The sequence below is a fragment of the Alexandromys fortis genome, unplaced genomic scaffold, assembly GCF_014885135.2.
Source record: "Alexandromys fortis isolate MF-2015 unplaced genomic scaffold, M_Fortis_MF-2015_v1.1 scaffold_0, whole genome shotgun sequence".
Classification (NCBI taxonomy): domain Eukaryota; kingdom Metazoa; phylum Chordata; class Mammalia; order Rodentia; family Cricetidae; genus Alexandromys; species Alexandromys fortis.
In genome coordinates this window covers 45,887,747-45,912,433 of record NW_026067949.1, presented here as the reverse complement: position 1 = coordinate 45,912,433, position 24,687 = coordinate 45,887,747, and the positions used below count along the sequence as shown (strand labels likewise).

General features: G+C 40.6%; 1 protein-coding gene and 1 pseudogene across 2 annotated transcripts in view; one reads left to right on the top strand and one right to left on the bottom strand.

Annotated features, from left to right (window-relative positions):
• The window catches only part of Bmp2k (BMP2 inducible kinase), a 77,156-nt gene that overhangs the window by 30,670 nt on the left and 21,799 nt on the right, over positions 1-24,687 (bottom strand). For both annotated transcript variants that reach the window (XM_050149601.1, XM_050149602.1), the window contains exons 2-7: positions 19,300-19,418; positions 16,533-16,638; positions 10,027-10,169; positions 8,514-8,635; positions 6,520-6,601; positions 3,100-3,232 (exon numbers count right to left, since the gene is read on the bottom strand). In XM_050149601.1, coding sequence (XP_050005558.1) covers positions 3,100-3,232; positions 6,520-6,601; positions 8,514-8,635; positions 10,027-10,169; positions 16,533-16,638; positions 19,300-19,418 — 705 coding nt within the window. The remainder of the gene's footprint in view (positions 1-3,099; positions 3,233-6,519; positions 6,602-8,513; positions 8,636-10,026; positions 10,170-16,532; positions 16,639-19,299; positions 19,419-24,687) is intronic.
• Positions 1,202-3,086, top strand: LOC126506223 (60S ribosomal protein L37-like; annotated as a pseudogene).

The window sequence follows — 24,687 nt, the reverse complement described above, 5'->3', positions numbered from 1 at the left end:
AAACTCCATCTTGACTGGAGGCTGCCACAGAAAACTGGAGCAAACAATGCTGCTTGACACTTAACCATGGAGACTGAAGCCGAGGCCTAGCGCCCTTACACAGGTAGTGGTGCGTGTGAGGAGCTACACAGCACACAGGAAGAGATCTCTGGAAAGCACGAGTTTAGGGGGCAGTGGCATGCTGAAGAAGTGTGCGTCATAGTACTTCCACAAATGCTGATGTACTACACCCATGAGTTCAGCTATAAGGATTAAATTTGCTGTCTTAAGAACTCCAGTGCCTCAACCCTATGGCAATGGCAAAGCTGTCCCCAGATGAGGCTCAGAAGGATGGCAAAGCCTTCCTTGGGGGAGAGTGTGATGTTGATGGTGTTTTCAGAAAATGTCCTCTATAGCTTCCTCTTACCACTCCCAGACTAATATTTAGAGCATGAAGACCATTCCTACTGAGATTAGATAAACCCTCCTCCTTGGTCAGCTGTAAAGAAAATGTGGTACATTTATACAATGGAGTACTTCACAGCAGAAAAAAATAATGACATCTTGAAATCTGTGGGCAAATGGATGGATCTAGAAAACATCATATTGAGTGAGGTAACCCAGACCCAGAAAGACAAATATCATATGTCCTCACTCATAAGTGACTTTTAGACATAAAGCAAAGAAAAACCAGCCTACAATTTACAATCCCAGAGAACGTAGACAACAAAGAGGGACCATAAGAGAGACATACATGGATTTACTCTACATGAGAAGTAGAAAAAGACAAGATCTCCTGAGTAAATTGGAATCATGGGGACTATGGGAGTGGGTAGAAGGGAGGCAAGTGGAGAAAAATATATAGCTCAATAAAAACGATAGATAGATAGATAGATAGATAGATAGATAGATAGATAGATAGATAGATAGACAGACAGACAGACAGACAGACAGACAGACAGAGGTGCTGAGGCTTCTCCATCACAGTCCTGACCACTGATCCCAGCTTCTCTGTACATATGTCTGTCTTCTTCATTCCCTCCTTATCCCTGCTCAGGGTTCCATAACCCAAGTTTTTCTTTCCACAGCCCAGCAGAGGAGCAGCAAGAGCAAGTGCTCCTGCAGAAACGGGAGCTGTTTCCTGTAGCTCTGTCTTAGTCCGTGACCGTGGACTCTCAGTGTTTCCTGTAGCTCTGTCTTAGTCCGTGACCGTGGACTCTCACTGTTTCCTGTAGCTCTGTCTTAGTCCGTGACCGTGGACTCTCAGTGTTTCCTGTAGCTCATATATTTAAGGCTCTCATATTTAAGTGTGAGCACTTGCAGTGCAACAGCCAAGCTTCAGCTGCTCCCTTTCCCCCTTGATTATTCTGGTTCCCTAGCCTAAGAAAAGCATTCTATGTAATGCAAAGAACTTTGTGTGTGTCAAGCAGATGTAATTCTCCAATTTCCAGTATCTGTGAAGAAATCTGTTTCACATAAATTCTGTGCTTTAAGAGTCATTTATGTCCCTTTTTCTCTTGGACATTATGACAAAATTAATTTAATGTGCAGCCCCATCTCCTTGATTTGCACAAGGCCCATGCATTAGGAAAGTCGACTACTTCTCAAATAAGTAACAAGTGTTATTTGCAATTCATCATTTATGCGAGCATTACTGAATTGGGGGATTTGGTGGGAGCAGTGCCATCGACTGAACCCAGAGCCACGTGCCTACTAGGCAAACATTCTACTACTAAGCAACATGCACCCAGCCCTTGGTTGTTTTGGGTCTTTCCCTTTATAGTGCAGAGTGACCTGGACTTGAGCACTGTGTCCTCCTGCATCTGCCTCCCCAGTGTTAGAATTACACGGATGCCATATGGGCAAACTTAAAAATTTAAAGCTGTATATCACGGGGTTATCTCTTATATCTCCTAGAATCGACAGTCTATATTTTCTACACCCTAGACACATGATTAAATTCATACCAATTTTCTTTCAACACATTTAAATATTTTACTTATGTAAAGCTTTAAGAGAAGAAATGAAGACTTTGTTCTCTTTGTTCACACTCTAGGTGACTAAGAAAAGTATCAATTTCCATTTATTTTCATTAAGTTTAAAAACTGTATCATATAAATATAAAATAAATTTAACTTTTCACTCAGTTCTGTGCCACAGAGGCATAGACGTCTGTTCAAGATGCAGAAAACAGTCTCTTCCGGTCTCTTTGGCCTCGGCGGCAGAAGCAAGATGACGAAAGGAAAGTCATCCTTCGGAAAGCGTCGCAACAAGACGCACACGCTGTGCCGCAGCTGTGGCTCTAAGGCCTACCACCTTCAGAAGTCTACCTGTGGCAAATACGGCTACCCTGCCAAGCGCAAGAGAAAGTATAACTGGAGTGCCAAGGCTAAGAGATGAAACACTACCGGGACTGGGCGGATGAGGCACCTAAAAATTGTCTACCGAAGATTCAGGCATGGATTCCGTGAAGGGACAACCCCTAAACCCAAGAGGGCAGCTGTTGCAGCATCCAGTTCATCTTGAGGATTTCGATCTGTCATAAAATAAACGTTCTGGTTTCCAAAATTAAAAAAAAAAAAAAAGATGCAGAAAACAGTGGAAATCCTAAAGGCGCTTAGTCAGCGCTGTCTCAGGACTGCACTGCCTAGATTACCTTCTGTCTAATGACTGTCTCCTCCTCACAAAACATCCTTCTGAAGTTTACAATGTCCGTGGACAAAATGCTACATTATGGTACCTTTTTAAAAGCAAGCAAAGGCCTTTAAAAGGCTGGAAGGAAATCTGGTTACTTATTAACCACATGGATATTTGGTTTCAAAGATACAAAAATTGAAGAATTAAATGTTATGAGTGTTCCTAGTAACTCTGACTGTCTCAATTATGTAATTGCTGTCATTGCTATTAATTCGTATTGAGGAGGTTAAAAATATCCTGTATTCACTGGTAATTAGATTGCTTTGACCTCTGTACAGGTGAATAATCATTTTTAAATAATTTTACTGTAATTTATAAACATATGAAATTAAAAGTCAAAATTTAAGAAAGAATATAAATAGCAGGCCCTAAATTACAGTATCTATCTTTAAGAACACTCCATACATCTTTCCCAGTACTTACTTATCAAACAATGTATGTTATGGGAGTAGCGAGAATTGTCTGGGATGGTGAAGCTGCCATCACAGATAGCAACCTGGCTCTCACCAAACGGAAGAGTGAAGAAGCAAAGTTTGTATAAGAAACATCCCAGGGCCTATAAAACAAAGAAACAGGAGTTTCGTCAGGACTCAACAATCAGTCACAGACATAAAAACAGTCAAGACCAGAGCTGGGAACGGAGCTAAGTGCTAGACCACTTGCTTAACATAAGCGGCTCCATGAACAAGAAAGCTGAGAGTTAAACATGCTATTTCAAACAAATAAGTTGAATGTTCCTGTTTTGGATCCAATTATTACTTAACCAAGTTAACGTGTTCAATGTTTCTTAAAAGCCTTTAGCTTTATAGTTCAGGGTTTCTCGGCTGCATCTGCAATCAGTTAGATAAGCTACTCTGGATCGTGAGTCACTAAAATTAAGCCTGGCTGGTTCCTTTTGGAGGAAATATTATCTACTTGGTACTGTCCTCATTAGTATTGCCTATTTGGGACAAGCTACATCTGAGAAGAGGCTTCTTTCAGAATGCCGGCAGACAAGTAAATGGGGGTATTTTCTTAAGTGATGATTAATGGAGAAGGGTGCAGGCCACTGTGGGTGATGACCACCCCTGGGCTGGTGATGACGTAAGCAAGCGAGTGAGTAGCATTCCTCCGTGGTCTCGGCTTCCATTCTTGCCTCTAGGTTCCTGTTCTAGCTTCCTCAGTGATGAACTCCAAAGCTGTAAGATTGCTTTTGGTGATGGTGTCTGTCACAGCTGCACTAACCCTGACTAAGGCAGGTCATACATCAACTTACAAGGAAAACGAAGGCTCTTCTAACAAACTTTCCTAAACCTCACTATAAAACAGGCTTGAAGTCCTTTGAGGCTGTCCATCAATAAGACACCAATAGCAAATTTTACTGGTCATTATTTCATAACATAAAAATCAATTCATTGACCAGCAAGGTGGGTCTGGTGAAGGCCCATGGCGACAACCCTGATAGCCTGAGTTTATGCCCAGGACTCAAGTGCTGGAAGGAAAAGATTGTTCTCAAATTGCCCCCTGACCTCCACACATACCCAGAGGCAAAACATAGGTTACACACAATAAAAACATTAACTCCCTGGCCTGGAGAGACGCACAACAGTTAGCACACAGGTGCTGCTCTTACAAAGGACCTGAGTTCAGTTCCCATGTCAGGAGCCCACAAGCACTTGGAGCTCTTCTGGCCTCCACAGGCACCAGCACAGACAACAAACACAAATGTGCATAAATAAAAACATTTTTAATTAATTCTATATTTCTATCCACAATCCTATAATTTTTGCTGTACATTGTACTGTTCTGAGCATCAAAACATACTTTAAAGGTACCTGTGAGGTCTGAGGATGCAGTTCAGAAGTGAAGTGTTTCCTAGTATATAAACCCTTTCAAAAGAAGACAGCAATGGTGGAAAAATGCGTGAAATACATTGCATTGTATAAACACAGTAAATTGTCCCATTATGTAAGAAACAAGAGGGACCCATTAGGCTTTTACAAAGGGTCGTCTTCGTGTTCAATTTTCTTCTCTAAAAGGTAAATACAGGATTTCTATTAAGCATCCTAAATGTCAGGATAAAAATAACCTACAATGGAAACTTTCAAAAAAAAATGTTTGCCAAAAATATGAAATGTTATATAACTACTTTCACCTGAACACTGTAATTCTTTTAATTAGTTTATCTTCTTGAACCAGAACCAGCAAACACAATTCTTGACCAAAGTGAATGGACACACCTACAGTGTAGTGTTTTTCTGTTCCTTCTGTGCTAAGACAAGCATAAGACAACCACCATGGACACAGAAACTGTTCTTCTTTTGAATGGGCAAACAGACTCCATATTAATTCTTTCCTAATCTTTGACGACTATTTGCACATACACTAAATCTATTTTAGAAGTGACAAATGAGAAAAGATCCCGTTCTCTGCATTAAGAGAACATAGTAATATACATAATAGTACATAATAATCGTGTGCTTCAAGAAAAATAATTCATCAACTCCCATTGGTTTCTGAGTGGTGATGAAGCTGGTTTCTGTGGGTTCTGTGTTGCTGGAACTCTCTCAGGTAATATGGAACCGAACAGAATCATAAAATCAGGGTAGAAAAGATCGTTGTAATATGTTGTAATATAAGAAAAGATCTTGTAATACGTTTGCTTTAAGATGCAACTCACTTTGCTTTCTACATTACATATACTCTTCAAATTTACTATATGTTATCAAATCAATCCGATGCTAATGCCGAGGACAGGAAATTGTCACAATGTCAAAAAAACTAAAGCAAACTTGCTTCCAATTTGCTTTAATCTTACATAGTTTAAAATTCAATTACCTTAAGAATCCCTGACAAAAGAAAAATGTGTTACAATAAGCAAATGAGAAGATCACAGAGAGATGATTGTCCTGCAAGACTATCTGTCTGCTGGGGCTCCCGCGGCCTCCCCTCCAAGGAGGAAGCAGGCTGGGGAACCAGCAAGCAGAGAGTGCTGGCTGGCACACACTATACATGTGGAGCTAGCAAAGTGGCTCGAGGGGTCTGAACAGAATCGCTGGAAGCCACATGCTATATAAGAAGATCAACTAATAAAAGTTGTCCTCTGAGCGCCTCCACACACACGTTGTGACATGTAGCCTTACACACAAAATAGATACTTTTTTAATTAATAAAAATCAGAACTATCACACTTCTTTTCTAAGTTCTAGAATTATTTCAAAAACTTATATTCCTCTATTGTTAATATGTTCATGCAAACACAGCTAACAGTTATTGTTTAATGCATTTGGGTTATACAAACAATTATTAAATACAATCCAAAATATATTTTAAATACAAAACAAGCTTGAAAAGATGTGAGATTCTAAACAAGCTTTTCTATAAATTACCACTATCTGTTGGTATAATTAATCCAGAGATAAATATATACTAAATGATAAGGATTTTTATTAAAGGGTAGTTAATAACATGTTTAGATTCAGAAAAGGTTTACTTTTGTTAGTTTCCATTAAAAACATCATAAAATATTCCAGAAGTTATACTATAATTGCTTAGCAGTCACATCCAGATTTTCTATATTGCCATCAGCCAAAATTCCACTCGTTCAAAACTGAAAAAAAAATGTGACCATTCACTTAGGATCTAAATTCTAAAAACTACTGGGCAGTAGTTACATAACATACAGGTACCCCCTTTCTTGAATGTAGGCAATCCCACCTCCTAAATTAGAAGATCCTAGCATTCTATTTCTGAGGGAGAAGCTCCTTTCCACATAGAAAGGATGTCACTGGGGAAGCCAGAAGACAGGAGGCAGCTCAACTCCGACTCCTCTGGTTAGAGCAAAGATTGGCCTTCGAGCCTTACCCAGATATCAGCCTTGGTGGTGATGGGTTTCCCGCCATAAAGGTTGATCATTTCCGGGGCTCTGTATGACAGAGTTGTGTACCTGGCAGCATGAGGGAAACAGAGGAGACACATTCAAAACAAAGGGGCAAATGAGACACGCTTCCCTAAAACACAGAAGGCAGAATTCATAATAATATAAATGGACCACCTCTATCACAGTGAGATTCGGTTTTAGTATTTATACATTATTTTACAAGAAGAATCTTAAATCACAACATTCTAATACCTTACTGGTGAATACGGTCTGAATGATACTATTACAGAGGAACTAGAATATAAACTGCGTAATGGCAAGGCTTCTATCATTATATCCCGTCACCAAAACCAGGGTTTGGCCCTGAACAAATACTTGTTAACTCAACAGACCATCAACTCTTCAATTCAGCCACAAAGGATACGAATTCTTAGTGAGCTTACATGCCATATCACAATCATCACAAAAATTTAACTGAGCATCCCACAATGCAACAAATGAAACGTCTAGCAGACCAGAGATACTGGAGACCTCAAGCAGCCACTAGAAATCTTCATCCACAAGATGTTTTAATTATGTGATGTACATGGATCCCAACAGGCTAACCTGCAAGGCTTCTGCTCTTGTGGTTCTCCAGGACATTTGTGTTTGCTATGGGCTTGTTCTTATAGAAGCTAATACAATGGTTCTAGGCTGTTTTCTGAGTGAAACACATAGTCCACACTACCTGTCACTGCTTTACAGTCTCTATGACTGCATCCCACAAGTGGGTCAGTCTCCAGCTCTCTCGGAACAGCTTCCTTGCCCAAACCCTGAGAATCAGTGAGGAAGCAATAAGGAGACTACTTAAAAATGCCTATCCTGATGAACCGCTGCCCTCTATGTCCTATCATGATAGACCGCTGTCCTCCCCGTGTCCTATCCTGATGGACCACTGTCCTCTATTCCTATCCTGATGGACCACTGTCCTCTGTGTCCTATCCTGATGGACCGCTGTCCTCTGTGTCCTATCCTGATGGACCGCTGTCCTCTGTGTCCTATACTGATGGACTGCTGTCCTCTCTATGTCCTATCCTGATGGACCGCTGTCCTCTGTGTCCTATCCTGATGGACCACTGTCCTCTGTGTCCTATACTGATGGACTGCTGTCCTCTCTATGTCCTATCCTGATGGACCGCTGTCCTCTGTGTCATTTCAGTGCTCTAATACAAACTGCTAGTTGTACTTTCTGAAACTAAAAAGCAGCAAAGTTAGGTTCTCACAGTAGCCTGGCAACCACAGAAAGCACAGGATTGAGAAATAAAAAGCTGTGTGACATTACCCGAAAAAGCTTTGCAATATGACGCTAAAGAAAGAGTAACTTCATACAGTCTGAGCACTTACACTTTCACACAAGTACATATGATACTCTCTGGCAACAACAGCTAACATGTCTCGAGCTCTTTACTCTTGCAAATGCACCACTGTCCTGTCTTGGTAAAGACAAAGACACTACACTGGACTCACAATCACTTAAGGAACTGGAGAGATGACTCATGGTTAAAACTCTGTTCTTGCAGAAGACCAGGGTTCAGTTCCCAGCACCAACTATTCAGAGAACCCAAGGCACTCTTCTGACCTCCACAGATACTACACACACATGTGGTACACGAATATACACACAGGCCAAACATTCATACTCATGTAAGAATAAATCTTTTTAACTCAAATTGCTTAAAACTCTCTTAATGGGTCTATTAACTAGTACCACTTATTTTATAAGTTTCATTATTAGTCTGTTTACCACATAGACAAAAAATTTCATTCATGGTATTCATTGACTGTCTATTAGATTGTCTAGTCACATACTAATCATTTCTATTATAAAGGAATCTACAAATGGAATCTTATAAAATGTGTATTAATGTAGCTAGCTGGCTACAGACTCAAGTTAATCAAAATGCCTGTGATACAAAATGCAATAAAGGTAAGCACTTACTTTTTAATTTCTTCTTCTACTACATTAACTCCATCTTTTTGAGGATTGAGAAACTTATTAGTGGCACTGCCAAAGTCACAAAGAACATAATTTCCGGCATCATTTAGCAAAATATTTTCTACCTTAAGGAAAGAAAATCAATTGATTACTATTTTCAAAGTTAAAATTGTCTTTTTTAACCTGTTTTCATTGGGTGCCTGGTGTACATATATACACACATACATGTATGTATATACAGACATAAGACACCTCAAACAAAGGCAATGAACCAGAGCAGGCAGTAGTACATCCCTGAATGACCCCAGAACTCAGAGGCTGAGCCAAAAGGCCAGAGGTTTAATGAAAATGGCTAACCCTAACCTCCTAAATTCTCTATATGAACAACTAGTGAAGGCCAAGATCTTCTTTGAGTATATCTACATCTTTCTCTATTCCTAAGACTTCCGCCTACCTGGAGTCAAGGAGTAATAGAAAATATTTAAATTCCATTTCAATTTGGTTTCTATAGGTTGAGTATTCACATGCAAAATGCTTAAGACCAGAAGTGTTGCTGGTTTGGGATTATTTTTTATGCTGGGTGAGGAGGGTGGAAATTCAAGAATAAAAATAAATTTCATTCACATTCCATCAATACCTTATACATTAAGTCTGACAGTAATTTTATACAATTAACTGCAGTTTGAAGCACGTGATCAGGTACAGAATTTCACACTGACGGCACCACCATATCAAGTCTCAATAAAGCTAAGACAGTGGGCCTTTTCAAATGTACACTTTCTGATAAAGAAGCCTAGCCTATACCACCATTTTTATTTAAAATTCCTACAGTGCAAAGAGAAATTTAAATTTATACTTTAACTTGGAGATCAAAGTTAAAATAATTAAAACAAAGTACAAATACTCCAATATCTTGAATTCGACAATGCCAGTTCAGAGAAAGTCCCATCTGCTGCTTACTCAGTGCTTACGTCATTGGACAATTTGCTTAGCCACTCCCCTCTCTGGTTATCTTAGCCAGAAAACAGGGAAGATAATAGTTACTATGACAGGTTAGAATAGCCAAGGTACTCAGAACACGGTCTGGAATATATTACGAACCAAATAAATATTATGGCAAAATCTTTTATTTACCTACTTATTTTCATTACTGAAATGCTAATAAAGTTTACTTCAGGCTTTCATGATTATCAACAACCAACATTCTAAATGACATTGGTTATTTTTGTTATCATAAGATATACAATTGTATTAAATCAGTCAAAACAGTCATTCACTTCTTTACTAAACAACCAAGAGCCTCTGCTACATGCCATGCACTGTCTATGAGCTTGGCTATCACACACACACACACAAACCAACACCAAAGGCCTCATGATCCTTATCCCCTAGTGGAAAGAGCGGACAAAACACAATGAAACTACACAGGATCTTTGGGAGGGTACAGGAGCAGGGAGAGAAAGAAAGAAACACTCTAAATTCTAAGTGCAGAACAAAAGTGTCTCGTGGTCCTTACCTTCAGATCCCGGTGAATTATGGGAGTCTTACACTGATGCAACCTCGCAACAGCTTCACAGGTGTTGCAGAAGATCTGTAAGACTTCTGATTCAGTGAAGCCCGTCTGCAGCTTCTTGTTCATCTGATTCACTACCTGCCCAGCTGAGCAAAGATACAACTCTGAGGATGCATTCTGATAACGTCCGCCAGAAACAAAGACTCAAAGTGCCCTTCCAGCACTAGCTCAGACCTCCCCCAGGATGCTTACACCTGCTAAGATGACATCTGACACATGTCTCGGAAATAAGAGCACCGTAAAAAGACAGCATCTTGCTAATACTATTTGCCATTTTTTTAAACATTTAACCATTTCTGAAATTGAAGTTTTCCTTATGATTAATGAGGTATATATTTGAAGCAAAAATCAACACTGTTTTGTACTGGGTAAAGTATGATAAACAAAATAAGATTTCTAGTATCATAGAAGATAGTGTCTCGAGATAAAAAACGACACAGCCATGACTATAATTCATAACATTCCATAGTAAGAATGAGAGAACTCACATAAGAAACTTGAATTTAGACTGAGGGAAGGATGGGAAGAAAGGGGAGCAGATCAATTTAGGCTGAGACAGAATGATCACTAATTAACAAGGCCAAAGAGAACCTGTGGGTAATGAACGTTATGTTCAAACATCTCTGTTAGGTAGGGATTTGCTGACAACAGTTACTGATAAAGAGCTGCTGCTGATTCGGCTGAGGAGGCACAGAAAGACAGGTGTGACTGAGGCACTTCAGACACCAGCAGCCACATTGCATACTTAATTCTTGAAAGTCAAAGAGAACTATAGATCTGACTGTTAAACACTGCCTTGATTGTAAGATAAGGGGATCTAAAAAGACCACTAAAGCTTTATTCCTGGTAATAACTAATAGGGCTGGGAGAAAGAGAATCAATAATCCTGCCCAGCTGTGGACTATGCATGCCGCTGACCTGGCAGGTAAGACGGCTGTCTGCAACAGTGCCATTACTGTGGAAGGGTGACGAGCTGCTTTCTGACGGGATCTCAGGCCTGCTCCACAGGAGGGAATCGTGTTACTGCCAGGCTGAGCTCCAACTCAAGATCCTCCTCACCGTGGCCTCTTTAGCATATCCCACCAGTACAGGCTGACATGTCAACCATATTCCTGATACTACAAACCTAGTCAAAAGCTCACAGCTGTGGAGCTCACAGACACAGACAGAGGGTTTGTTGCTCCGGGGACAGGTTGTCAAACTGCCTTCTACCATTTATGTTTGTACCCTGGGACAATGCTCTTCTCAGCCTTGGCCAGAGAAGCTTTTTCTTTCAATTCAGTAGTTAAGACAGAAACTCCAGGCCAGGAGTCTATAAACAGAGCAAGCTTCCTGAGGCCATAGACCTCCGAGCAGTTACTGCTGGGGGAGACATGGCCATGTTGTTCAGTGGTAGCCAACAGTCGGCTGGCTACCCACGCTCGAACAAATAACCTACAACCATGCTCTTACAACTACCCCAGATTAACTAAGTGGGTCATTCGTGTGTGTGTGTGTGTGTGTGTGTGTGTGTGTGTGTGTTCACATCCAAATGAGAAACAGATTCACTGGGAAAAGGGGAGAGAGAGAAAGCTCAGGCTCTTCTGCAGGACTTGCTTCTATCTGCATAAGAAAATCTACCCAGGAGAGCCTACTAGAGCCAACAAGAGCAAGAAAGACAAGAAGTAAAACTACTCCAACCAATCACAGTTACCAAACAGTCATGTGAACAGGCTCTGACAAATCAGCAGTGCCTCCCTGTCAGGCTCGGCCCACAGCAGCTGATAGACAGATCCACAAGCAATCAAAAGCAACTATTGCTTTATGCTACCAAATTTTCAAGTGTTTTATTTTCAAGTAAAAGCTAATAGAGATATAACTTACAAGATTTAATACAAAGCAGCTTCTAAAATGAACTTAGAAAGACACAAATGGCCATAATTGTTCATATTCTATTTTTAAAACAATAGAAATACATTCAAAATAACCATATTGATGTCCAGAAATCTCTATCTCTTTAACTCAGTGGTTCTCAACCTTCTTAATGCCGCAACCCTTTAATATAGTTCCTCATGTTGTGGTGACCCCCTAAGCATAAAAATTATTTTCATTGCTACTTCATAACTGTAATTTTCCTACTGTTATGAATCATATATAAATATCTGCTATGTAGGATATCTAACATATGACCCTTGTGAAGGAGTCACTCAGTCCACGGGGGTATGACTCACAAGTTGAGAAGCACTCTTAAGTGATGTATGAGAAAACTAGCAAGTAATACCAAAACATGAATTGAGAGGTGAGAGGCAACTGTACTGCACAGAAAATGGCAGTAAGCATCGAGAACCCCAAAGCATGGAGCGGGTCACGCTCAGGTTACCTAGCACATTCTTCTACTTCCCACTGAGGCTCAGCCCTACACAATCAGTGTGTGAGCTGTGTGTGTTACACAAGGAACTTCTACAAAAGAAGGAAGGGGACAGAATTCCTTCTCCCATTCTCTGCTCCTCCAAAACACTCCTACCCCATGAGAAAAAGAATGTATCTATTTGATTCATATGACCAAAAAAAAAAAAAAAAAAAAAACCCCTGCTCAGGCCTCTGAATTCATTCTCCTAAGATAAAATTGCCAATCTAGAGGGTACATTCCGATCTGTGATACACGCAGCAAACGTCTCACATGAGGGAGACTGAGTAACAAAGCAGAAGAATCTGGGAGCAGTTAGAATAAAAGGGAAAATACTTCAAATGTTTAATTTTTTTAACTTAAAAAAAGATTTATACCTAAAATAAGAGCAACAGGTATTTTATTGAAAAATAAGAAAGGACTGCTATAAATTAAAATAATAAATCAAAAGTACAAAAATCCTATAGAAAACCATCATTTACACATACTTAAGGAAACTTCCAACAAAAGCAAAAACTAAAAAAAACTGGAAAGATAACCAGAAGAACAATCACCACAGGAAGACAAACATCCATTTCAAACAAGTTTCAGAAAGAACACAAGAGAAAAAGGTTGGTGTCTTACAAAAAGAATACAAAAGCTAGTTGGAAGGTGGTGCATGCCTTTAATTCCAGCACTTGGGGGCAGAGGCAGGCCAATCTCTGAGTTCAGAGCCAGCCTAGTTTACAGAGCAAGTTCCAGGACAGTCAGGGCTACACAGAGAAACCCTGTCTCAAAAAAAAATATCCAAAACTGGCATAAATGAAGTATACAAATTATAAGATTTCAATACACTGGAGATAAATGCGAAGTTACCTGATAGTGTCCATGCAGAAAATGAATCTCATAAAAAAAATCAATCATCACACTAGTAGAGAGAAAAAGAAACAATGCAATGCCTGCATCAGTATTACCTCTATGCTAGAATCTTTTTTCTAACCAAATTAACAATCAAATGTGGACACAGAATAAAGACGTGTTTGTCTATGGCCATCCCCTGCCCCGAATGTGCCCAATTTCAACTGACCTCAAAAGCTAAGTAATATCAAAGCTGATTAGTACTTTAAAGGGAAAATAAAGACATATTTACAAATTGAAGATATCAAAAATATTTCCACCCATAAACTCATATCAAAAAGTTTAAGAAGGGCTGGACAGATGGCTCAGAGGTTAAGAGCACTGCCTGCTCTTCCAAAGGTCCTGAGTTCAATTCCCAGCAACCACATGGTGGCTCACAACCATCTGTAATGAGATCTGGTGCCCTCCTCTGACAAGCAAGCATACATGGAAGGAATGTTGTATACATAATAAATAAATCTTTAAAAAAAAAAAGTTTAAGAGAAATTAATTAGTCCAAGAGCGTGGAGATGCAGTCCAGAGGTGGTCCACTTGAGAGCCATACATCCGGCCCTGGGCTCACTCCCACACCTAACATTGGGGAGGGGAATAAAAAGGAGTCAAAGATAGAGAAAATCAAGAACTCCCAAGGGACATCTAAACCCTGTCTAAAATCAGCCAGAAGAATGTCATCTCTGTGAAGAGTGCTTCCGAGAGAGAGGAAAATGAAACTCACACAAGTGTTACCATGTTTAAGCTTGCCACACAGACTTGAATTTCTACTGAGGAAGATGGGCTAAAATAATAACACACCTGAAGAAATTAGGCAAGTGAAAAATTGGACAATTACTAATTCCAGGACAATCTTACTGTACGAGAGAAAAGGTAACTGTACACTACTGCATGCCGCCCTTGTGGATGGGAAATAACAAGGTGAAAACACAGACTTCGTCCGAAAGCTAAGCATAGGTAACACTGGAGTCAATCTCATCTTGCCTTGGAGCACAGCAATGCTTCTCACAAGAGCCTGCTCCTACCAGGATCCATATTACACTGGCTCCCTCAGTTCCCTCATTCCACGCCTCCACATGCTAAGAACACCAACTCCCACTTACAAGACAACCTAGAAATACAGAGGGAGAATCTGAGAAGCAACATCTCGTGCATCTTAAATCACTCTCAGGAGAGAGAAGGCGTCAACAGGCTGTCAATTAACCCATGGCTTAATAGACTATGCTGGGCTTCTGCTGTTCCTGCTGCTGCTTGGTTTGGGACAGTTTCAGAGAGTCTCACTATGTAGCCATGGATGGCCTAGAACCCTCTATATAGACCAGGCTGGCCTCAAACTTACAGAGCTGCATCTTCCCTGCCTCCCTAGTGATGGGATTAAAGGTGTGCACCACCACACCAGCTATTGGGCTTTTTGAGCCATATCACAAATTACTTTGCTTTTTTTGTTGTTGATGATTTTTATTTTGTGAGTCTTTTGACTTCAGGTATACATATGCACTGCATGCCTGTTGGTGCCTGTGAGAGCCCTAAGAGGGTGTTAGAGGCCTGAAACAGGAGCCACAGGTAGTTGTGAACCAACACATGGGTGCTGGGAATAGAACCCAGGTCCTCTGCAAGTGCAGTCAGTGCACTTAACCACTAAGCTATCTCTCCAGCCCTACATAAAACACTTTTGATTTAAAAACTCCTATGAAACAAATCTTGCTGATTCAAACACCAGATAAGCATTTCTATTTTTACAAAACCAAGTAAAGACACCATGTTTGTAGAGAATGGACTAAGTGCCCTTCTCCTCTCCATTAGGACATTCAGGAGTCAGGGACAGTTTATATTTGCTATTATTACTAAGGCATGCCATGCAAGTAAACATTTATTTATCATGTTAGGTCTAAATAAACATTTTCTGATAAAATGAATGTTTTAAAAATGTAAGGAGTATATATTAAAATGCTGCAGGTTTTATGGGGCTGGAGAGATGGCTGCTCTTCCAAAGGACTTAGGTTCAATTCCCAGCACCCACATGACAGTTTACAACTGTCTATAACTCCAGCGCCAGAGAATTCGACACCCTCATACAGACATACACATAGACAAAACACCAATGAACATAAAATAAAAATAAATCACTTTTTTAAAAAATTCAGGCTCTCTAACTTAAAAGAAAGGAGAATCAGGAGTTCATGGGCAGCCTGGGCTATATGAAGCCCTGTCTCACAGAGAGAAAAGCAAACAGTGACTGAAGAGACAGCTCAGCTGGGAAGGTGCTCGCCATACAAGGATGAGGATCAGCTGGATCCCCAGAGCACAGGCAGAGAAGCAAGTGTAGCAACAGGTACCTATAACAATGCTGGAGAGGAAGAAACGGGGGATCACTGCCAGGAAGCTCAGCCGACTCAAAGAGCCCTAGATGCCACTGAGATACCCTGTCTCAAAAACAACATATTGCCAGCAGAATAGCTCAGTGGGTAAAGGCCCTGACCATCAAGTCTGAAGGCCTGAGTTTGATCCCCAGGACCCATGTGGCAGAGGAGAGAACAACTCTCAGACGTGACCCTGTGACTTCCTGTTTGTGTGTACGTGTGTCCTGACTCACAAACCCCAGCACACATACACACAAATAAAAAAAAAATCCTCGGGAGGCAGAGGCAGGCGGATCTCTGGGAGTTCGAGGCCAGCCTGGTCTACAAGAGCTAGTTCCGGGACAGGCACCAAAGCTACAGAAAAACCCTGTCTCAAAAAAATCAAAAAAAAAAATCCTAAAATCATCTACACCTGGATACTCACACAACACCTGGACACTCACACTAAGAAAACTAGCATGCACTGCCTAAGTGTAACAGATTTAGTGTTTACAGTACATCTTACAATATTAATTCTTGGTAGATTACAAAAAAACATATACAGACAACAAGAAGTATAACTTAACTTGCTTATATTTCTTATTTTGAACCCAATGATCACTTTGCTTAATCCTCCATTTGCAGGTTCCAGTCATACCATAAATTACAATTAGGTTTTAAATAAATTTTTAGAGCATATGTAATTAAGTTATTAAAGCTGAAATTGCAATAAGGCATCTAAAACAAGGTAGCAGCTGCACTGGGAGAAAGCACATCCCTAGCGCTCTATGAAAGGGTCCCTTTTTCGTGCACTACAAATGAGGACAGGCACTTACCTCGGCAATACTCCATTAGAATAAGCACCTCCCACACATTGTCACTAATGGAATTGACAGCACAGTCCAGATAACCAACAATATTCTTGTGGCCAGATAGTTCCTTCTGTGAAAAATAAATGAAACCTTTAAAACTAGGAAATATAAACCTTAAACTTCTACAAGTAAAGGTTGTAAGGCTAAATAAGTAGACTTGATACATTTCTAAAAGTAAGAATAAGGCATGAGAATATTGTATTTCAGCCAGTAGTTTCTATGGTGAATTTTTCATTGGAAGATTGAATGCATATGTGACAGTCATCATCCAGGATAAACAACCTAGAACCATTTGTTTACAAGCTCAACCAATCCAGTGATAAAAGCAACACTCTTCCCAAGGGCTGGCCACACAGCTCAGCCAGTAAGACACTTATCACTAAGCTGAAGACTTTTACCCAGGACCAACCTGGTGGAAGGAGGAAACCAAGCCCACAAGCTGCCCTGACCTCCACTCATGCCACCCCTAATATATCCACACAAATAAATCTAATTTAAAAAATAATCTTCCTGAGCTAGCAATGGTGGTGCAGGCCTTTAATCCCAGCACTCAGGAGGCAGAAGCAAGTGGATCTCTGGGAATTCAAGGCCAGTCTGATCTACAACAGCTAGTCCCAGGACAGGCTCCAAAGCTACGGAGAAACCCTGGCTCGAAAAACAAAACAAAACAAACTTCCAAGATAAGTGCATAATACAGTCCTCTAAAATTGAAGAATAAATTATTAGAACTCTAATTATATCTATCTAAAAAATGAAGGAATTAAGTTCTAATGTTAGCTTTCATGTTTTCCTAAGCAACTCATGGGAACGTGTACTTTTCACTAAATCTAAAACAGGAAGAAGTGGCCAGAAAACATGTGTGAAAAAGAGCCACAAATTAAAGATAACACTAATGATGTATTCAAGCAATAACAAAATGCAAGATCTAAAAAATTTTCCTCCTTTAACAAAATGGTCATCAGCATAGAATGAGGCTATAAACCAGGCCGGAGATATCTCAGGGGTAACTGCTGCTTAGCACACATGAAGATCCAGGAAGGGGCCACAATTATCTTCAATGAATTTATAAGTACTGTCATTAATAATATACCTAGTTTCAACTGTGCAAAGTAGTCTGTGATTGGGACTACCAAATGTAAAACATGTTAAATCATACAGTGGAAAAGAGGTCAATAAATAAATACAAGCAGCACTCCACAACTCCACAGCTCCACAGGCCTCATCGCCCTACAACGCCTTGTTCAATGGAAATCTGACTGCTGACAGACATCACTTCACACGTCTCATAGCCACACAAACGCTGCCAAGCAGAAGAGTATGGCAGAGGACTACATCATCTAGGCTCGAGTTAGAAAGTTCAATCTAGACTTTGCCATTTTGTTCAAGTAATTCTTTTTCAAACTTTTGGCTAATATTTTTACTTTTGAAAGGTCTCAAAGCATCTCTAAACTAGATAAGGAATAGAAACAATAGAAATTCAAAGAATCAGATCACAGAAATATCCTTATTTTTTAGGTGTTGATAAAGACATTGATATAAATGAGAAATTGCCCTCAGCAGTAAGATATGTGGGACAGGCATTAAGAGTTCTCCTTAGTAGTCAGCCTTGTGGAACAGGTATTAAGAGTTCTCCTTAGTAGTCAGTTATGTGGGACGGGAATTAAGAGTCTCCCTCAGCGGTCAGCTATGTGGGACAGGCATTAAGACCCACTGCCAGGAAGAACATTCATGGTTCAGTTGATGAACAACAGACTGGCTGTTTCTTAGAAGTTTTTGAAAAGGAACATAGGTATATAACAGAAAGAAAGAAAGAAAGAAAGAAAGAAAGAAAGGAAGGAAGGAAGGAAGGAAGGAAGGAAGGAAGGAAGGAAGGAAGGAAGGAAGGAAGAAATTGAGGACTCAAAGACAGTAACACACCTGTGCACAGCAGTTAGCTAGTCACAGAAGCCAAAAAAGTAGAGACAGTCTAAATATCTATCAAAGGCATTGGGGGAAGTAGAAAGGAAAACCCATTGTACAACTGCATTTACAGAATGAAATTAACAGGAAAGTGGGTAGGGTCTTTTAGGGGTTATGAAAAGCTTTTGAAACTGCACAAGGGTAGTGAATATACAGGATTATGAATGTGCTAACTAATTCATTTTCTATTATCTGAAGTCAAGCTAAGACATATGCACGTGCATGCAGGTGTGCACAGGTAAAAACTGCGACGGAAAGGGGAGGAGCATGAGAAGCAGAAGGCCCAGAGAGCACTGAATGCGGAAAAAGGATGTGTCGCTTCAAGACCGTGCTGTGCTGTTTCCTTGGTCACTGATTTTCTGCTAGTCTATCAAGACACCTTTCCTCTGCCTAGTATTTAGTAATACTTCCATTGCTGAGGGACAACTGGCCTTACAATGCAGGAAAAGCAGGTAACACTGTCAGGTAAACTTTAAACTTGATGTTTAAAGTGTGTAATTCCGTGAACTGTTCTTTCCTCCCAATACCCCACACTCAATGAATATGAAAGGAGAGAGCATGCTGCTTGGGAGCCCACACTGAGAAGGCAAGGAAAGGGCGGCCATTGCATTCTGTCCCAGCTGAATGCAATCAACTACCAATTCCCACATAATAATTCAACTGAATGATTTTTCAAGTTTGGATAAACTGATAATGTCTAAAAATCTGTGACTATTGTAGCACAAAACAAAAAGAAATGCAGCCAGATTTCTAAAATGAACTTTTCTCTCACCATAATTGTGATTTCCCTTTTACAAATGTTGAGGTCAGGTGTGTTATTGACATACATTCGCTTCAGTGCACATCGGATTCCACCGTGAGTCCGCACCAGGAAAACAGTTGAGAATCCACCTACAAGAGGAAGCACCAATTATTTTAAAACAATCACAGACTATCATCAAAATTATATACTATAATTTTTACTGGGCGTGGTGGTACACGCTTTAATCTTAGCACTCTGGAGGCAGAAGCAAGCAGATCTGTGAGTTCAAGGCCAGCCTGGTCTACAGAGTGAGTTCCAGGACAGCCACGGCATACACACACACACACACACTCACATACACACACTCATACATATACCATCATTTATATATAGCAGAGGAAAATAGTCGAGGACTATATTTAAGACAAAAATAAGTAGAGCAAGCAGTTTATTGATTAAGAGCCAAGCACTGCTATTTCCTGTGTCAATCAAGGAACAGCATTTTCAGAACCATATGATTCTCAAACGAATCTGCTTCTATTTTAAAGGACACATGCAAATCTCACTTTCCCACAGAAATACTTGGGACGAGATAGGCACACACGTCTTCACACACCTAGCCTGACAGTACTTGTCATCACCCAGCCATCTTCATGACAGTGCACAGCTACTACTTAATACTCAATAGAGCTGAGCTGGGACAGTCGGACCCTCCTCCAATTACAGGGATGAGGTCACCATATTTTAAGTCAATCACGGAATCTCACTTTGCTTATCAGCACCTGACTTTAGGATGAATACTGACCAGCTCTTACTCATGGGTGTAAGTTAGGTAAAGTCTATTGGGATTGCAGGAATGGTTTTCCTGCCCAAATGAAAGTGCGTGGCAGAGAAGGCCCCATTTTTCTTTCCTACTTCTGTGTAAGATGATGCTTAGACATGTTGTCGACAGATAACCTATGCCATGGTAATCAGAAAGAAAAGGCTCCAAACACTGAGAGTGGGCTAGTGAATTAGCCACCTTCCCTCCAAACCTCTAGTGAAATCCTAAGTGCTTTTATCTACACCTTTACTGCGTATGAGAAAATACTTTACCTGATTTAAAGTCAATCATTTCTATCATAGCTAAGATAAGATTCTCACATTAAATTTTTAAGACTCAATTTTGATATAAAACATTCTATAGTTTATGTTTTTATGGCATATCAATTTTGTTAATACTACAATGGCATGATTGGTAAACTAGAGCTATAGTTGGAAAATATGAGACAAGGGTATTATGAGACACTGTAGACTCTTTCAAAATGCACAAGAGAAGAATCAGCAATAGATACAGATCTGACAGGGGAGAGGACAGAAGTATACACTGACAGAAGTAAATGTGACAATGAAAGTGACTGCCATCTGCACTGACCCAGAGTCCCTCCCCATCCTAAGATGGTAAGTACTCCAAAGAACAGCCTAGCCTTCTCAAGGCTCTGATGTGAAACAGTTCCATGGGACACCTATTGGAGACGCTATCTCCTCTCCACACACACGTCATGAATTAAATGATGGTATGCTTTGTTAAATAATTCTACCTAGGTTTTACAAGCTATTATACAAACGCATGGTTTCTGGTTTTCTTTAAATGAGTACTCCCATTCATGAAGAGCCAACTCTCCATCAGTATCAGGAAAAACAGCTCACGGGGAAATCTGCAAGCTGTTCACATATACTGCACCAAGATCAGAGCTGGGTTCAAAGGAAGATTGAGAGTTACAAAGCAGAGTTTGGCACACTGAGGTGAGGATGGAGTTGAGCATGAGATAGCAAAGCTGGGCAGGTGAGAGGCAGGTCAGGGCTCTGGCTGCTGACAGCTGCCCATGGAGCTAGCAGGAAGCCCTTGAGGAACACAGAATAAAGCACAGTGCCTGTGCTGACTAGTCTATGTGAACTTGACAGAAGCCAGGGTCATCAGAAAGGAGGGATCCTACCTGAACAAAATGCCTTCCTTCTTAAGATCTGGCTGTAGGCAGGCCTGTAGGGCATTTTCTTAATTAGTGATTGATGTAGGGTCGGAGAGAGTTCACTGTTTATGAGGTTATCCAAGGGCTGATGATCCTGGGTTCTATAGAAAGCAGGCTGAGTAAGCCAGGGGGAGCAAACCAATAAGAACCCTCCATGGCCTGCATCAGCTCCTGCCTCCAAATCCTACCCTGTGTGAGCTCCTGTCCTGACTTCCTTCAATGATGGGCTATGATGTGAAAATGTAACTCAAATAAACCCTTTTCTCCCACCTTGCTTTTGGTCACGGTGTTTCAGCACAGCAATAGTGACCTTGACTAAGAGGCTCTAGGTAAAGACTGTTTCTAACAAGAAGCTTCCACCTAGGCGACCACCTCTAGACATGGGGCTAAATATGAGGTAACCAAGACCACTGCAGCTCCTTCCTGGCAGCCATGAGAGAGGCAACTCTCCACCGTGGAGAAGCTACATGCTGAGCTATGAGAAAGTGAGAACAGAGAAACAGAGACTCGTGCTGCTACCTAGTGACTGACAGCAGAAAGCCAAGGTCAGTAACAACAAAACCTGAGTCAGAGACAGGCAAATCGGCAGACAGAACAAACACTATGTGTGACCATCACCCTGACTGGAAGCACATGGCTTCCTTTGGTTCGACCAATGTTAGCCTAGGGGCCTCCACCTTCGTCCCGTTTTCCTACAAAAACCCTAAACAGGAGTTTTTCCTCTCTCCTCCATCTCTCAGGAGTATCTCTTTTCCTTAGCTTCTCACTGTCTCTCTGTTCTACAAACCTTAAAGCTTGTGTGCACTTTGCATATTCTCACAAGAGTTCGCCCTTTTCACTTTCATTGGCATAAGACAACATGGAGCCACTATCTCAGGCAGATCTTTGGTGACCACTGAGTATCCAGCACCCTAAAACCCAGGGTCAAGCAAAACTGGGCAAAGGGTCCTGTCATACTGAAAAGCCTGTATCATAATGCACAGAATCTGTCATCAACGTAAGAACAAACACTTTCCCCTGGTTGTTTGTTCCATTGGTCTGCTAACCGTGTTTGCAAATGGAAAGCCTGTGTACCGTTTCTATGAGCGTAAGAAACAGCAAGAGAACACAGAGCTGTTTGCCCTGCACTGAGTAACTAAAGAAGAACATCACTTCCTTCAGAGGCACTGGAATGTCAGATGTGAGGAGCTGTGTTGTTTGCTGACATTTTTTAAAGGAATATAAAGTATTCTCCCTTAAACACATATTAAAGGAGGAGGAACATAACAAGAACCTTAAGATGAGGTACAGTGGGAAAGATGTACCGGCTTAAGCCCTGTAATACTGAGTTGGAAGTGCCACCCCAGCCTGCCAAGTGCTTGGATTCCAATTCTCAGCCTGCCAAGCGCTGACCCCTCCCCAGTGAGGGCCAGGACCACTCCCACAGGGTATTTAGGCTTAAGCGAGAAAAAGACCACGTGGCTTCGGGGTTTTACAGGGGCTCCTCTTCCCACCATGCTGTCTCGGTCCACCCAAGAGTGCTGCATTTATTAAACATGGGCATCTTAATTTGGTCTGATCTGGTTTGATTGGAGTTTCTTGCGTCAGCGGAGAGGCTTTTATTAAGATTAAACCAAACAAGCACCTTTAGAATGCTTGCATATTATGTTTAAACATTAGGAAGAGTTAAATGTGTTTAATTATTGGTTGACAGTAAACATCTTTAAAAATATCATTTCTGGATAAGAAAGATGTGTTTCAACAATTCATGTCAAACAACAGCTGTATGCTCAGGTGACCACTGGACTGATCACAAATTATTGAACCTACAAGGAGTCATGGGAACCTTAATATTTAGACGTCAGTACAAGATCTCAGAAACATGTAATACAGTCTTGCAATATACCTGATAAATACTGATGCGTTCACACAATTAAACTTCTTTACTCACCCTTGGATTTTATTTTTAAATCTCACCACTTCCTGTCTATACCACACAGCATAGTTGGTGCTATTTATTAAGAGGGGAGAAATTTCTTGAATCCGTTGTTAAAGCTAACATTTATTGATTTCTTTCACATTTTCTAACTATAAGAAAAAATGCTCTAAAGAAGTCCTCATTTAAAATTACCCACATGCAAACATGTATAAAGGAAATAGGGTAAAATGCAGTTAGTTACATCTAGATGGTAGCCATAAAGCTACTCCCCAAAGTACTTTTCCACCTTTTTGTATGCTTTGTAGTTTCTACTACTGAGCTATATCCCTTGTCCTTTTATTTTGAAACAGCGTTTCATCATGTAGTCCAGGCTGGCCACCACCTCCTAAGTGCTAGAATTACTGGTACAAAGATCTCCATCCAATTCTAACAATTCTACAGCCCCAGGCTCAGTCCATCTTGTCATACCTATCTATACGGAGGAATCAGGAGCATGGTATATCCTTTCCCAAGCCTTCCTCTCTTGCCACCCAATGTTACCTCCACCACTGAGAACTAATATTTCCTAAGAAAGACACTACTGATGATTATACACTTGAGACTTTCCCTAAGGAACTGTTAAGTCTCTTAGGACAAAAAAAGTTTATGGTAGCCTAGAAACCTTCAGCTTCAGCATCCCAACACAGGAAACACTGCATGTTTATCAAACTCTTGGACACAGGTGGAGAGAAAGAGGGACAGGAAGATAACACCATGTGGTCTTTTTTCCTCCCTGTGCACTTCACCAGTAAAGTAAAGACTGAACTATCAGCAACTCTTAACTCCAACCATTACCAAAGAAAACAAAGTGACTTTGACGCTATCTTCAAGATAAGTGGGAAAGACAGCAGGCTAGAAGAGTTCCTCCTCCCACTGAAGGCTCTGGGCTCTCGGGAACAACAGAGCCCAGGTTAAGTCAGCAGATCCAAGGCTTTCTCCTGAAAACAAGGCTCTTCCTTAGAGGAATGATTACTAACTTACATTCCTGCCAAAGCCACTGTTACCACTGAGTGCAATGAATCAGAACTGAGGGGAAAGACACACACTTCATTTCACTCCAGCATTTCATTTATTTCCACGTTACAGATGAGAAAGAGACCAAATGATGAGGAAGGAGGCAGACAGACAAAGCCAGGCCTCTTGTTTCCCCTATAAAACTCACCTTCAACGATTCTCACAGCCCACAGCTAGGCATGTAGGTATATGCCCACCAAAGAAAATGCATAATTACAAATAGAAGGATCAAGAAATAACAAAAATGAGGAACAAAAGGCAAATGAGGACATCAAGAAAGAACAATGCCCTATCCAATTTTCTTTAAGAAAATTTTACTTAATAAGCACAATTCCTTATATATAAAAGACAAGCCATGTTTAAACTGGATTACTTAAAGCCTAAAAGAAAAAAAGCAACAGAACCCAGGTGTGCGTATGAACCCAGCAATTGAGAAAT